Source organism: Balaenoptera acutorostrata, chromosome 7 (genome assembly GCF_949987535.1).
Source record: "Balaenoptera acutorostrata chromosome 7, mBalAcu1.1, whole genome shotgun sequence".
Lineage (NCBI taxonomy): Eukaryota > Metazoa > Chordata > Mammalia > Artiodactyla > Balaenopteridae > Balaenoptera > Balaenoptera acutorostrata.
The window spans coordinates 45,370,840-45,387,284 of NC_080070.1; the positions used below are offsets into that span (position 1 = coordinate 45,370,840).

The window sequence follows — 16,445 nt, forward strand, 5'->3', positions numbered from 1 at the left end:
AATGTTAATATTATGAAACCAAGAAAGGCTTCATGGAGGATTTGAAAAACAAATAGGATGTAAACAAAAAGAGATGGACAGAAAAAAGGTATTTCAGGTGGAGAATTTTAGAGGGACACAATCATATGTCATCTCAAGTGCAGTATGGCAAGAAATCATAAGAGCTTTTCTGCATCAGAGTTAATTCACAAAAAATGCAAATCTTTCTGGGCCACATTACTTTTCCTCCAAAATTAAAATAGCTTTTATCATAACATACCCTGTGGGGAAAAGTGTATTTCTTACTATTTAGATTAACATTCTTTTTTTTGTTGTTTTGTTTTTTGGGTGTTTTTTTTTTTAGATTAACATTCTATTGAAGAATGTCAGTGGGAAAAAATAATGACCACTATTTTAAGCAATTAAAATGTTAACATCAATATACAGATATTTTTAGGAGAAAAATCAGGGCAGCTTTCGAACACATCATGCAGTAAACGAGGCAGGTAAGTGAAGAGTCTCTGTAAATGCAAATGGGCCAGACTATGACAGATCTTGAAGGCTGTGAGCACTCTCTTTTAAGTATGGCAATAACAGAATTAGACAACATTTTAGAAAGGGGATTTTTTTTTAAATGCAAGTCTAATCACACCATTCCCTGGATCAGAAACCTCCAGTGATTTCCCATTTAAAAATCAAAATCCTGGGACTTCCCTGGTGGTCCAGCGGTTAAGACTCTGTGCTCCCAATGCAGGGGGCCTGGGTTTGTTCTCTGGTCAGGGAACTGGATCCCACATGCTGCAACGAAGATCTCGCACGTGGCAACGAAGATCCGTGTGCCACAACTAAGATCGGGCGCAGCCAAATAAATAAATAAACATTAAAAGTAAAATAAAATAAAAATTAAAATCCTTTAAATTAAGCTATGACCCCTACTTATTTGACCTGTAGTCACTTCCCTCCACCACCCATGCTCCCCAGCCCTCCATTCCCTATCCTTCTACTGACTTCCCTCTTCCACTTCATTGGAATTGTCATTCTCCATTCCCCTTTAGTACCTGGTATGCTCTTCCTCCCCTCCCTTTAAAAAGGATCTTTGTCTAGCTCAAGTCTACTCATCCTTCAGATTTCAACTCAGAAAATTTTCCTAGGACCTCACATTCTAGGTGAGGTCCCTTGTTTACATGCTCCCAAAGAACAAGGTACTACTATTCCTTCAGGATTTTTCACTATTGAAATAATATCTTTATCTGTGTAATTATGTTTTTTTTTTTATCACAAATGAGGTCTTTTATTTGTCGCCATTAAAAGTCTGATTTTTAAACAGATTCCTGGACTGGTGGCTCATATCCATCAGCTCGTTCAACTTTAGCACCTGTCTCATCCCTAGTAGCTTTTCCAGAACTACCGCCTTCACCATGTAGCTCCATGAGTTTTCCCAATTCAAACTTGGGCTTCTTCAGCATTTTTACTTTTCTAACAAAGACATCATGGAGTGGATAAATAGATTGGCAGGCCTTTTCTATGTCTTTTCCAATGCTGTCTGGAATCAATTTATTGACCACCTCTTTCAAGTCATTTGTCTGCACCTCTCGGGTCATGATTTCCATCATCTTCTTGCGGATCTGGCGGACCTGCTGGTGCTGGGCATAAGAGGTCTTCCGAATCTGATTGTTGCGTTTTTTAGTAAAACCCACACAGAAGAGACGAAGCAAATATCCATCGGTAGTCTTGACATCAACGTGAGCTTCAATCACGGTCTGCCATTTTTTGACCATGGAGCACATTTTGTCACGGGTAAGATCCATGCCATGGAAATTAGTCAGGCAGCTTTTGCCCTGAACATCCTCAGTAATAAGCTTGAATTTTCTAAATGCAGCTTCATCATTCTGCAGATCAGCAAGGCTCACTTCAAACACACGACCCTTGAGGCCATCAGATGCGATTTTGGTTCCTTGAGTTCTCGTGACTAGTGTTTTCCCAATATTTCTTATATTGAACATAGCTGGTGCTTTCACATCATACCAATCTTTCTTAGAAAATGGGTCAACCACTTTCTTCTTGGCTCCCTCTTTACCGCCTTTCGTAAGGAGCTTTTTCTTTCCGACCGCCATAGTGCTGCTCCTAGAGCCAAAAGGCTGTAATTATGTATTTAATATCAGTCTTCCTCACTACAAGTTCCATAACTTCAGTGACTATGATTGCTTTGCTCATAAACGTATCTCCAGAACCTAGCAGAGTACCTGGCACAGAGAGGGAGGCTAAATAGACATTCACTGAATTAATTAAATGAAGAAAGTGAAATAATTCTTTGTTGTGGGGGAATATCCCATGCATTCTAGGATGTTTACCACCATCCCTGCCCTGAACCCACTAAATACCAATAAAAACTCTCCCTCCTCCTTGTGTTATGACAACCAAAAATGTCTCCAGGCATTGCCAAATGTCCCCTGGGTAGCAAAATCTCTCCCAGATGAGAACCACTGAGCTAGGAGGTAATACATCCTGGTTTGCAAAGGTCAGTCCCAGTTTATGCCTGTTGTCCTGGTACAGTTATTAACACCACCTCCTTTCACTCTCAGAAGTATCCCAGTTAATAAATTATATTGTCATCATACCTGGATGTATCTATATGGGTTCTCTTGCCCAGACCAAGTGAACTATTATGTACATAATGACCACAGTATTTCTTCTAACCTAGCAGAAATTATAGCATTATTTCCAAGAACTATGGTTTAAAACAAAACAAAAAAAAAACTACCTTTGTATTAGGCTTTGGAATTAATGAAAATAGTACAATGACAGTGGACAGAAGAAACACGGCAGAGATACAAAGAATAATAAATAGTACATGATGATCAATTAAATGTGGGAAAAAGAAGTCAAAGAAAATCCCTAAGGTTTAGCCTGAGAGAGCTGGATATAAAGACATCTATCAAGATTAGATATACAATAGAAGGTGGGTTGTATTTTGTGGAGTGAATGGGGAGATGATGAAGATAGGAAGCTTGAATTTTGAAGCACCCTCTCAATACTCAGGTGATACCCACCAGACATGCAGAAGCACAGGACTTGCAGGGACACAGATCTTTGTTGTGATGCGCTCCGTTCCTTTGGCTCCAGTGCCATTGGACTTCTCCCACTTGTCTACTCCTTGTTTTCTTCAAGGGTTCTTCTTCCTGCTTCCTAATTTTGAGAATCCCTAAACACTACTCAAACTTCTCTGCTTCCAACTCTCTGTTAACTCTGAGAATTCATTCTATTAGCTACCTCTGTGATAACAACTGCCAGTCTCACTCACAGCCTGTAATCTCAAATATCATGTGATCAGATCACCTCTGAGTACTTCCACTTGAATTATATTAACTTTCATGTGTATGAGTCTTTTCAGTTTAAAAACAACTTTCACGGAGGGGGGACCTTCAAGATGGCAGAGGAGTAAGACGTGGAGATCATCTTCCTCCACACAAATACATCAAAAATACATCTACATGTGGAGCAGCTCCTACAGAACACCTACTGAATGCTGGCAGAAGACCTCAGACTTCCCAAAAGGCAAGAACTCCTCACACATACCTGGGTAGGTCAAAAGAAGAAAGGAAAAACAGAGACAAAAGAATAGGGACTGGACTTGCACCTCTGGGAGGGAGCTGTGAAGGAGGAAAACTTTCCACACACTAGGAAGCCCCTTCACTGGAGGAGATGGGGGTGGGAGGGGGGAAGCTTTGGAACCAGGGAGGAGACCACAGCAACAGGGGTGCAGAGGGTAAAGTGGAGAGATTCCCTCACAGAGGATCGGTGCCAACCAGCACTCACCAGCCTGAGAGGATTGTCTGCTTACCAAACGGGGCGGGCAGAGGCTGGGAGCTGAGGCTCAGGCTTCAGAGGTCAGATGCCGGGGAGAGGACTGGGGTTGGCTGCTTGAACACAGCCTGAAGGGGGCTAGTGCACCACAGCTAGCTGGGAGGAAGTCCAGGAAAAAGTCTAGAACTGCCTAAGAGGCAAGAGACCATAGTTTCATGGTGCGCGTGGAGAGGGGATTCAGAGGACATCCTAAACAAGCTCCAGAGACGGGCACAAGCTGTGGCTACCAGGGCAGACAGCAGAGATGGGCATGAGATGTGAAGGCTGCTGCTGCAGCCACCAAGAATCCTGTGTGCAAGCACAGGTCACTATCCACACCTTCCCTCATGGGAGCCTGTGCAGCCCGCCACTGCCAGGGTCCTGTGATCCAGGGACAACTTCCCTGGAAGAACACACGGAGCACCTCAGGCTGTTGAAGTGTCACGCCAGCCTCTGCCACCACAGGCTCACCCCATATTCCAAATATAACTACCGTACCCCTCCCTGCCCCAGGCCTGAGTGAGCCAGAGCCCCCTAATCAGCCGCACCTTTAACCCCATCCTATCTGAGCAGTGAACAGACGCCCTCAGGTGACCTAAACGCAGAGGCGGGGCCAAATCCAAAGCTGAACCCCAGGAGCTGTGTGAACAAAGAAGAGAAAGGGAAATCTCTCCCAGAAGCCTCAGGAGCAGTGGATTAAATCTCCACAAACAACTTGATGTACCCTGCGTCTGTGGAATACCGGAATACACAACGAATCATCCCAAAATTGAGGCAGTGGACTTTGGGAGCAACTGTAGACTTGGGATTTGCTTTCTGCATGTAATTTGTTTCTAGTTTTATGTTTATTTTAGTTTAGTATGTAGAACTTAATCATTGGTAGATTTCTTTATTGATTTGGTTCCTATCTTCCTTTTTTTAATATATATATATTTTTTCCTTTTTCTCTTTTTGTGAGTGTGTATGTGTATGCTTCTTTGTGTGATTTTGTCTGTATAGCTTTGCTTTTACCATTTGTCCTACAGTTCTCTCTGTCTGGTTTTTTGGGGGGGTTTTTTGTATAGTTATTAGTGCTTGCTGTCATTGGTGGATTTCTTTTTTGGTTTCATTGCTCTCTTTTTTTCTTTTTTTTATTACTTCTATTATTTTTTATTTTTAGTAATTTTTTTTATTTTAGTAACTTTTTTGTTTCTTTCTTTCTTTCTTTCTTTTCTCCCTTTTCTTCTGAGCTGAGTGGCTGACAAGGTCTTAGTGCTCCGGCCGGGGTCAGACCTGAGCCTCTGAGGTGGGAAAGCCGAGTTCAGGACATTGGGCCAATAAAGACCTCCCAGCCCCACATGATATCAAATGGTGAAAAGTCTACCAGAGATCTCCATCTCAATGCTAAGACCCAGCTCCACACAACAACCAGCAAGCTCCAGTGCAGGACACCCTATGCCAAACAACTAGCAAGACAGAAACACAACCCCACCCATTAGCAGAGAGGCTGCCTAAAATCATAACAAGTTCACAGACAGCCCAAAACACAACCAGACTCAGTCCTGCTCACCAGAAAGACAAGATCCAGCTTCATCCCCTAGAACACAGGCACCAGTCCCCTTCACCAGGAAGCATACACAACCCACTGAACCAACCTTACGCACTGGAGGCAGACACCAAAAACAATGGGAACTACAAACCTGCAGCCTGCGAAAAGGAGACCCCAAACACAGTAAGTTAAGCAAAATGACAAGACAGAGAAATACACATCAGATGAAGGAGCAAGGTAAATACCCACCAAACCAAACAAATGAAGAGGAAATAGGCAGTCTACCTGAAAAAGAATTCAGAGTAATGATAGTAAAGATGATCCAAAATCTTGGAAATAGAACGAAGAATATAAAAAAAATTTAACAAGGACCTAGAAGAACTAAAGAGCAAACAAACAATGATGAATAACACAGGAAATGAAATTAAACATTCTCCGGAAGGACTCAATAGCAGAATAACTGAGGCAGAAGAACGGATAAGTGACCTGGAAGATAAAATAGTGGAAATAACTACCGCAGACAGAATAAAGAAAAAAGAATGAAAAGAATTGAGGACAGGCTCAGAGATGTCTGGGACAACACTAAATGCACCAACATTAGAATTATAGGGGTCCCAGAAGAAGAAGAGAAAAAAATAAGAGACTGAGAAAACATTTGAAGAGATTATAGTTGAAAACTTCCCTAATATGGGAAAGAAAATAGTTAATCAAGTCCAGGAAGCACACAGAGTCCCATACAAGATAAATCCAAGGAGAAACGCCAAGACACATATTAGTCAAACTATAAAAAATTAAATACAAAGAACAAATATTAAAAGTAGCAAGGGAAAAGCAACAAATAATATACAAGGGAATCCCCATAAGGTTAACAGCTGATTTTTCAGCAGAAACTCTGCAAGCCAGAAGGGAGTGGCAGGACATAATTAAAGTGATGGAAGGGAAAAACCTGAAACCAAGATTACTCCACCCAGCAAGGATCTCATTTAGATTCGATGGAGAAATTAAAACCTTTACAGACAAGCAAAAGCTAAGAAAATTCAGCACCACCAAACCAGCGTTACAACAAATGCTAAAGGAATTTCTCTAAGCAGGAAACACAAGAGAAGGGAAAGACCTACAATAACAAACCCAAAACAATTAAGAAAAAGGTAATACAAACATACATATCAATAACTACCTTAAATGTAAATGGATTAAATGCTCCAACCAAAAGACATAGACTGGCTGAATGGATACAAAAACAAAACCCGTATCTATGCCGTCTACAAGAGACCCACTTCAGACCTAGGGACTCACACAGACTGAAAGTAAGGGGGTGGAAAAAGATATTCCATGCAAATGGAAATCAAAAGAAAGCTGGAGGAGCAATTCTCATATCAGACAAAATAGACTTTAAAATAAAGACTATTACAATAGACAAAGAAGGACAACACATAATGATCAAGTGATCAATCCAAGATGAAGATATAATGATTCTAAATATTTATGCACCCAACATAGTACCACCTCAATAAATAATGCAAATGCTAACAGCTATAAAACGGGAAGTCGACAGTAACAGAATAATAGTAGGTGACTTTAACACCCCACTTTCACCAATAGACGGATCATCCAAAATGAAAATAAATAAGGAAACACATGCTTTAAATGACACATTAAACAAGATGAACTTAACTGATATTTATAGGACATTCCATTCAAAAACAACAGAATACACTTTGTTCTCACAGCTCATGGAACATTCTCCAGGATAGATCATATCTTGGGTCACAAATCAAGCCTTGGTAAATTTAAGAAAATTGAAATTGTATCGAGTATCTTTTCTGACTACAACGCTATAAGACTAGGTATCAGTTACAGGAAAAAAACTGTAAAAAATACAAACACATGGAGGCTAAACAATATGCTACTAAATAACCAAGAGATCACTGAAGAAATCAAACAGGAAATCAAAAAATACCTAGAAACAAATGACAATGAAAACACAACGACCCAAAACCTATGGGATGCACCAAAAGCAGTTCTAAGAGGGAAGTGTATAGCAACAATCTTACCTCAAGAAACAAGAAACATCTAAAATAAACAACCTAACCTTACACCTAAAGCAATTAGACAAAGAAGAACAAAAAAAACCCCAAAGTTAGCAGACGGAAAGAAATCATAAAGATCAGATCAGAAATAAATGAAAAAGAAATGAAGGAAACGATAGCAAAGATCAATAAAACTAACAGCTGGTTCTTTAAGAAGATAAACAAAATTGATAAACCATTAGCCAGACTCATCAAGAAAAAAAGGGAGAAGACTCAAATCAATAAAATTAGAACTGCAAAAGGAGAAGTAACAACTGACACTGCCAGAAATACAAAGGATCATGAGAGATTACGACAAGCAACTCTATGCCAATAAAATGGACAACCTGGAAGAAATGCACCAATTCTTAGAAAAGCACAACCTTCCGAGACTGAACCAGGAAGAAATAGAAAATATAAACAGACCAATCACAAGCACTGAAATTGAAACTGTGATTAAAAATCTTCCCACAAACAAAAGTCCAGGACGAGATGGCTTCACAGGCGAATTCTATCAAACATTAAAGAAGAGCTAACACCTATCCTTCTCAAGCTCTTCCAAGATCTAGCAGAGGGAGAAACACTCTCAAACTCATTCTATGAGGTCACTATCACCCTGATACCAAAACCAGACAAAGATACTACAAAAAAAGAAAACTACAGACCAATATCACTGATGAACATAGATGCAAAAATCCTCAACAAAATACTAGCAAACAGAATCCAACAGCACATTAAAGGGATCATACACCATGATCAAGTGGGGTTTATCCCAGGACTGCAAGGATTCTTCAATATAAGAAAATCAATCAATGTGATACACCATGTTAACAAATTGAAGGATAAAAACCATATGGTCATCTCAATAGATGCAGAAAAAGCTTTCAACAAAATTCAACACCCATTTTTCATAAAAACACTCCAGAAAGCAGGCAGAGAGGGAACTTACCTCAACATAATAAAGGCCATATATGACAAACCCACAGCTAGCATTGTTCTCAATGATGAAAAACTGAAACCATTTCCACTAAGATCAGGAACAAGACAAGGTTGCCCACTCTCACCACTATTATTCAACACAGTTTTGGAAGTTTTAGTCACAGCCATCAGAGAAGAAAAAGAAATAAAAGGAATCCAAATCGGAAAAGAAGAAGTAAAGCTGTCACTGTTTGCAGATGACATGATACTATACATAGAGAATCCTAAGGATGCCACCAGAAAACTACTAGCGCTAATCAATGAATTTGGTAATGTAGCAGGATACAAAATTAATGCACAGAAACCTCTTGCATTCCTATACACTAATGATGAAAAATCTGAAAGCGAAATGAAGGAAACACTCCCATTTACCATTGCAACAAAAAGAATAAAATACCTAGGAATAAACCTACCTAGGGAGACAAAAGACCTGTATGCAGAAAGCTATAAGACACTGATGAAAGAAATTAAAGATGATACCAACAGATGGAGAGATATACCATGTTCTTGGATTGGAAGAATAAATATTGTGAAAATGACTATACTACCCAAAGCAATCTACAGATTCAATGCAATCCCTATCAAATTACCAATGGCATTTTTTACGGAACTAGAACAAAAAATCTTAAAATTTGTATGGAGACACAAAAGACCCCAAATAGCCAAAGCAGACTTGAGGGAAAATAACAGAGCTGGAGGAATCAGACTCCCTGACTTCAGACTATACTACAAGGCTACAGTAATCAAGACAATATGGTACTGGCACAAAAACAGAAACCTAGATCAATGGAACAAGATAGAAAGCCCAGAGATAAACCCACACACCTATGGTCCACTAATCTATGACAAAGGAGGCAAGGATATACAATGGAGAAAAGACAGTCTCTTCAATAAGTGGCGCTGGGAAAACTGAACAGCTACATGTAAAAGAATGAACTTAGAACACCCCCTAACACCATACACAAAAATAAACTCAAAATGAATTAGAGACCTAAATGTAAGACCAGACACTATAAAACTCTTAGAGGAAAACATAGGAAAAACACTCTATGACAAAAATCACAGCAAGATCTTTTTTGATCCACCTCCTAGAGTAATGGAAATAAAAACAAAAATAAACAAATGGGACCTAATGAAGCTTCAAAGCTTTTGCACAGCAAAGGAAACCATAAACAAGACGAAAAGACAGCCCTCAGAATGGGAGAAAATATTTGCAAATGAAGGAACTGACAAAGGATTAATCTCCAAAATATACAAGCAGCTCATGCAGCTAAATATCAGAAAAACAAACAACCCAATCCAAAGATGGGCAGAAGACCTAAATAGACATTTCTCCAAAGAAGATATACAGATTGCCAACAAACACATGAAAGGATGCTCAACATCACTAATCATTAGAGAAATGAAAATCAAAACTACAATGAGGTAACACCTCACATGGTCAGAATGGCCATCATCAAAATATCTACAAACAATAATCTGAATCCTCTTGCACTGTTAGTGGGAATGTAAATTGATACAGCCACTATGGAGAACAGTATGGAGGTTCCTTAAAAAACTAAACATAGAAGTACCATACCACCCAGCAATCCCAGTACTGGGCATATACCCTGAGAAAACCATACTTCAAAAAGAGTCATATGGGCTTCCCTGGTGGCGCAGTGGTTGAGAGTCCGCCTGCCAATGCAGGGGACACGGGTTCGAGCCCTGGTCTGGGAGGATCCCACATGCCACGGAGCAACTAGGCCCGTGAGCCACAACTGCTGAGCCTGCACGTCTGGAGCCTGTGCTCCGCAACAAGAGAGGCCGCGATAGTGAGAGGCCCGTGCACCACCATGAAGAGTGGCCCCCGCCTGCCGCAACTAGAGAAAGCCCTCGCACAGAAACGAAGACCCAACACAGCCATAAATAAATAAATAAATAAATAAATAAATAAATAAATAAATAAATAAATACTTTAAAAAAAATAAAATAAAGTAGCTCCTCGTGCAGGTTCTCAAGTCAGGTTTTCACAATCAGAATCTTAAAAAAAAAAAAAAAAAGAGTCATGTACCACAGTGTTCATTGCAGCTCTATTTACAATAGCCAGGACATGGAAGCAACCTAAGTGTCCATCGACAAATGAACGGATAAAGAAGATGTGGCACATATATACAATGGAATATTACTCAGCCATAAAAAGAAACAAAATTGAGTTATTTGTAGTGAGGTAGATGGACCTAGAGTCTGTCATACAGAGTGAAGTCAGAAAGAGAAAAACAACTGCCGTATGCTAACACTTATATATGGAATCTAAAAAAAAGAAAAAAATGGTTCTGAAGAACCTAGGGCCAGGACAGGAATAAAGACGCAGACACAGAGAATGGACTTGAGGACATGGGCAAGGGGAAGTATAAGGTGGGACAAAGTGAGAGAGTGGCATGGACATATATACACTACCAAACGTAAAATAGATAGCTAGTGGGAAGCAGCCGCATAGCACAGGGAGATCAGCTCGGTGCTTTGTGTCCACCTAGAGGGGTGGGATAGGGAGGGTGGGAGGGAGGGAGACGCAAGAGGGAGGAGAAATGGGAATATATGTATATGTATAGCTGATTTACTTTGTTGTACAGCAGAAACTAACACACCATTGTGGAGCAATTATACTCCAATAAAGATGTTAAAAAAAAACTTTCACACACATTTATTTCCATCTATGTACATCAGTTGCCTTAAATTCAATATAATGAAAACTAAACTTTTCTTCCTCATAAACCTGGTCCCTTTCCCAACCTTTCCATCTCTTTCAATATCAGTACAATTAACCTCAACACCATGTTACAGAAATGACCATAATTCTTTCTCTACTTCACGCCTCTGCATAAAAAGTCACCGAATCAAATGACTTATTTGCTTCTTAGTGTCCTCATTTGCAAAATGAAGCAGTTAAACCAGTTGATCTAATGCCCCTTCTAGCTCAACTCTGCTACGATTTTAAGTCCTCCAAATTCTTGAATTCATTCGTCACTACCTTACTCTAGGTCAATGATTCTCAATCCTAGCAGTACAATAGAATCACCTGGGGGAATTTTCTAAAAAATCACCTATACCTAGTCCTTCTGGGGTCCAAAAATGAGTGTTATTTAAAGACCCCATGCTCCAGTGATTCTAAAGCCGCCAAAACTAAAAGCCACAAGTCTAAGCCCTCAATATTGTCACTTCCATTTTGCAGGTAAGGAAATTCAGTCTCAGAGAAGTGACAAGATTAGCTCAAGGTTTCTTAACTAGTAAATGGACCAAGCTCTCTCTGATTCCAAAACTCACATTCTTTTCATTGTGCCAAAGAACAACTACTACTTATATACAATCTACACCAACTAATATAATGCTTGCTTTTATGTTGCTTTAAAAATGCTTTCTTTTTTCCCCCATATGTGTATGGTTGGTGTCTCTTAAAACGTCACAGGTCAGAGATGTAGTCTTCTGATTTCCCCTATAGAAACTATGTCAGGATTGAGGACATAATAAGTATTAAGTCTACTTTTTAAAAATCCCTCATAAAGTAGTGATTGGGGCTTGCATTTTCAAAATACCAAGAAGAGATCTATTTATCTCTTGAAAACTGCTACCATAATTTAGAAATACTGTCAACTGATTGAGATGGAGAATCAGTGTGGCACAAAGTTCAGGAGATAAGGACAATTCCTAACTTCAGAATTGTGGTGAATGGTGTTTTCCTATAGCTCTATAAATTCAAGCTACCAAACATCAGACCTTTAGCGAACAACCAAATCTTATGATTAGACACCTTAGCAATGATAATTCTGCAGAACAATCCAGTTAAAACAAAGAATTTCAGAAACTCACTGATGTCTATTTTCTGACCTACTTTACTCCTACCTGAAAGTTTAGGCTAATCTTGACAAATCAACCTCTAAATTTCCTTTCACCATTTCCTTTCAGTCCCTTTAGGCAGCTTAACCTTATTTCTGGCTTTAACTTTCTTCTCTAGGGAGAACAGAGGGTTCTGTGATGAGCTGCATCCTCCAACTCCAGTCCTTCCTAACTTGATTCCATGTTTCCCCACAGATGCTGCATGTGGTCCTTGTGGTCTTTGTGGTCAATGTGGTCTTTGTGAAGCATACAGTCAGCTAGCTGCCTGAATTGCTGAGAGCACCCAAACAACAACATCCTGCCAACTTACCTTTTACCACTCAGAAGGTGACATTTATTCACTTGTACATCTTCAATTCGCACCCCTCTACACACATCATTTACTCCAATGAACACGTGTACTTCATGACCACCTAGCTTTTGACTTTTTCTTCCTTCAATGATTGAGGCCATTTTGCAGACCTGCTAACAATATCTAGCCATTGGTTTGTTTTACAACTTCATTTTGGTAGAGTATAAAGTGACGCTATTGCAACAAAATACAGCATAATTTGAATAGTATCAAAAGGTTTCATTACAGCACAAATCTGTCTCCTTTTTGTAGGCCTACAGAACTAACTTATTTGCAATGATACTTAATGATAAACAAATAATCTAAATCTATTAGAACTTAGTCCAAGTTAGTAACACCTTTAACTTATAAAAGCAAAATACTCCTCAGTGTCTATCAGCCCCTACAACCGAGTAATCACTAGTAACAAATATACCAAAAGTGCAGTATGTAAGGCAAAGATTGTACTTATAAACTGACAGCCAACTTTTAAACACATTTCAGTACTAATAAGGAATTTTTTTAATTTATTGATTTTATTTTATTTATTTTTGGCTGCGTTGGGTCTTCATTGCTGCGTGCGGGATTTCTCTAGTTGTGGTGAGTAGGGGCTACTCTTCGTTGCAATGTGTGGGCTTCTCATTGCGGTGGCTTCTCTTGTTGCGAAGCACAGGCTCTAGGCTCGCAGGCTTCAGTAGTTGTGGCACGCAGTCTCAGTAGTTGTGGCTCACGGGCTCTAGAGCACAGGCTCAGTAGTTGTAGCACACGGGCTTAGTTGATCTGCGGCATGTAGGATTTTCCCGGACCAGGGATTGAACCCGTGTCCAGGAGGATTCTTAACCACTGTGCTACCAGGGAAGTCCCAAGCATTTTTTGAAAATTCTAGATGGCCTATGATAAGCCATCAATTGTAACAGATCACACAAGGCATATGACCTCTAAGTGGGAAATGAGAATGGCCTTTTTTATGGTTACTAATACTTCTGCTTCTACTATGATTGCAGACTGTAAATTCCCTTAGGGTTCAAATGACTTCAGAATTTTGCCCTAACTTTAAAATTCAGTAAATACAGACCACAAGGAGAAAAAAATCCTAATTTTGTGGCTGCATGTGCACAGCTAAGTGATACTTTAAAAGCAAATATAGGTTGCAAGTTAAAAGTTGAAAATTATACTATATTGCAGTCACCAATGAATTGCTGGTCATTCTTTGCTTTGTCAATTGCTTTATATCCTTCTTTTTAATTATATGGTTTAAGGACATAAGTCTTGAATTTAGTAGCTTTGGGAGAAGACTTCTCACAGATACTGCACTCATACAATGCCCCTGCAAATATCATTATTTCATTCAATAGACTACCCACAGCATTTGCTATTTCAATTACTTGCCAAAATATTTTATTCTGTGCTATTTCTATTATATATCATGCTGGAGTCACAGGAATACAGAACTTAAAGGGGCATTTCAATGCTTAAAATGTAAAACAAATTATTCTGCTATCTAAAATAACCTAACTGGACTTCCCTGGTGGTGCAGTGGTTAAGAATCTGCCTGCCAATGCAGGGGACACGGGTTCGAGCCCTGGTCCGGGAAGATCCCACATGCCATGGAGCAACTAAGCCCATGTGCCACAACTATTGAGCCTGCACTCTAGAGCCCGTGAGCCACAACTACTGAGCCCACATGCCACAACTACTGAAGCCCACGTGCCTAGAGCCCATGCTCCACAACACAAGAAGCCACCGCAATGAGAAGTGTAACCCTTCCTTCCGTGCACCGCAAGGAAACGTAGCCCCCGCTCACCACAACTAGAGAAAGCCTACACGCAGCAATGAAGACCCAACGCAGCCAAAAAATAAAATTAATTAATTAATTAATTTTTTTAAAAAAACTGTGACAGCAACTCCTACACACATGTGGTAGTAATTTGCAAAAGTTATCTTTTATTGGATTCTAGGTAATAACAACGACATACGCTTTTTGTACATCTACTCTTACAAAACAAATTTTTCACAACATAACCTTTCAAGAAATCAGAAGGCTTCAGATATTTTCCATTGTACAATATCAATCCAATAACTCAAATATCTGGTTTACAGGACTTAGTATACAAACTTTTTAAGATTACTATCAAAAGAAAAGCATTTCATCATTTTTACTCCAATACAATTTAATGATTGTAAAAAGACTCTTACATTTTACATCATAAAATTTCTTGTTTTCCTTTTTCTACATTTTCTTGTCCTGAGTAACAGAATTGACTATGGGAGATTTTGTTGATGCTAATATGATATGAATTTGGTGTATGTAAGGAAAAATGTTTCAGTAGCATGACAGCCTTCACTATAGACTGACAATTCATTGGGCAAAATAATTTGTCTTTTGCAATAAACAATCTTCTACTATTTTCAAGATCCTTCACTTTGTATAATACTTCTGAATTGACGTAAGTCTATCCTTTCCTTCTCTTCTTCTACATTCCTGGCATTAGATCAGGGAAAGAGGAAACCTTGTCAGATTCTCTTTGACCTTACCTGACTTCCTGCATTACCATCATTCTTCTGTTAAGAAGCAACGTTGGGCTTTCCTAGTGGCACAGTGGTTAAGAATCCGCCTGCCAGTGCAGGGGACACAGGTTTGAGCCCTGGTCCGGGAAGATCCCACATGCCGCGGAGCAACTAAGCCCATGCACCACAACTACTGAGCCTGTGCTCTAGAGCCCGCGTGCCACAACTACTGAAGCCTGTGTGCCTAGAGCCCATGCTCCGCAACAAGAGAAGCCACTGCAATGAGAAGCCCGCACACCGCAACGAAGAGTAGCCCCCGCTCACCGCAACTAGAGAAAGCCCGCACACAGCAGCGAGGACCCAATGCAGCCAAAAATTAATTAATTAATTTTTTTTTTTTTAAAAGGAAGCAATGTTAACACACACACACTCACAAATGGTACCTATGTGAGATAATGAATGTGTTAATTAGCTTATGGTAATCATTTCAAAATGTAAACATGTATCAAACCATCACATGGTACACCTTAAATATATACAGTTTCATTTGTCAATTATACCTCAATAAAGCTGGAAAAAAGAAGCAATGTTAAGAAGAAATATGTAGGGCTTCCCTGGTGGCGCAGTGGTTGAGAATCTGCCTGCTAATGCAGGGGACACGGGTTCGAGCCCTGGTCTGGGAAGATCCCACATGCCGCGGAGCAGCTGGGCCTGTGAGCCACAACTACTGAGCCTGCGTGTCTGGAGCCTGTGCCCCGCAACGGGAGGGGCCGCGATAGTGAGAGGCCCGCGCACCGCGATGAAGAGCGGTCCCTGCACCGCGATGAAGAGTGGCCCCCGCTTGCCGTAACTAGAGAAAGCCCTCGCACGAACCGAAGACCCAACACAGCCAAAAATAAAGAAATAAATAAATAAAGTAGCTATAAAATTAAAAAAAAAAAAAAAAGAAGAAATATGTAAAAGTACTTAAAAGAGGAACCTGTTAACTTATCTACATCAGCCCTCATTTGCTATCAGTTTTTTTATTAATTTTATTTTTAAAAAATAACAATTACTTAACACTCCAACCTTTTGGGTCCTCTTGAAATAAGTGTTTTGGAAAGAAGCAAGTTGTGAATAAATTAATAACGTTAAGCCTATTATAGTAAAATTTCTGAAAATCAAAGTGAGAAAAATCTTAAAAGCAACTAGAAAAGGATAGACTACCTTCAAAGAAGTAATAGTTAGAACAACACAGCTAGCTTCTCAATAGTAACTACAGAAACCAGATGACTAATGGACTGATATTTTCAAAGTGTTGAAAGAAAATAACTGCTAATCTAGAATTCTATGCCCA

General features: G+C 39.6%; 2 protein-coding genes across 7 annotated transcripts in view; both read right to left on the minus strand.

Moving 5' to 3' along the window:
- BBS9 (Bardet-Biedl syndrome 9) overlaps window positions 1-16,445 on the minus strand; it is a 465,641-nt gene that overhangs the window by 297,106 nt on the left and 152,090 nt on the right. The gene's annotated exons all lie outside the window — the stretch shown is intronic.
- LOC103010662 (40S ribosomal protein S3a-like) lies at window positions 1,260-2,111 on the minus strand. Its single transcript, XM_028164769.2, has one exon. It carries the CDS (start codon window positions 2,091-2,093, stop codon window positions 1,299-1,301), a length of 795 nt encoding a protein of 264 aa, XP_028020570.2. The 5' UTR covers window positions 2,094-2,111; the 3' UTR covers window positions 1,260-1,298.

Excerpts from the sequence above, each read along its gene's own strand:
- LOC103010662 (XM_028164769.2), bottom strand. The coding sequence starts at position 2,093 with ATGGCGGTCGGAAAGAAAAAGCTCCTTACGAAAGGCGGTAAAGAGGGA.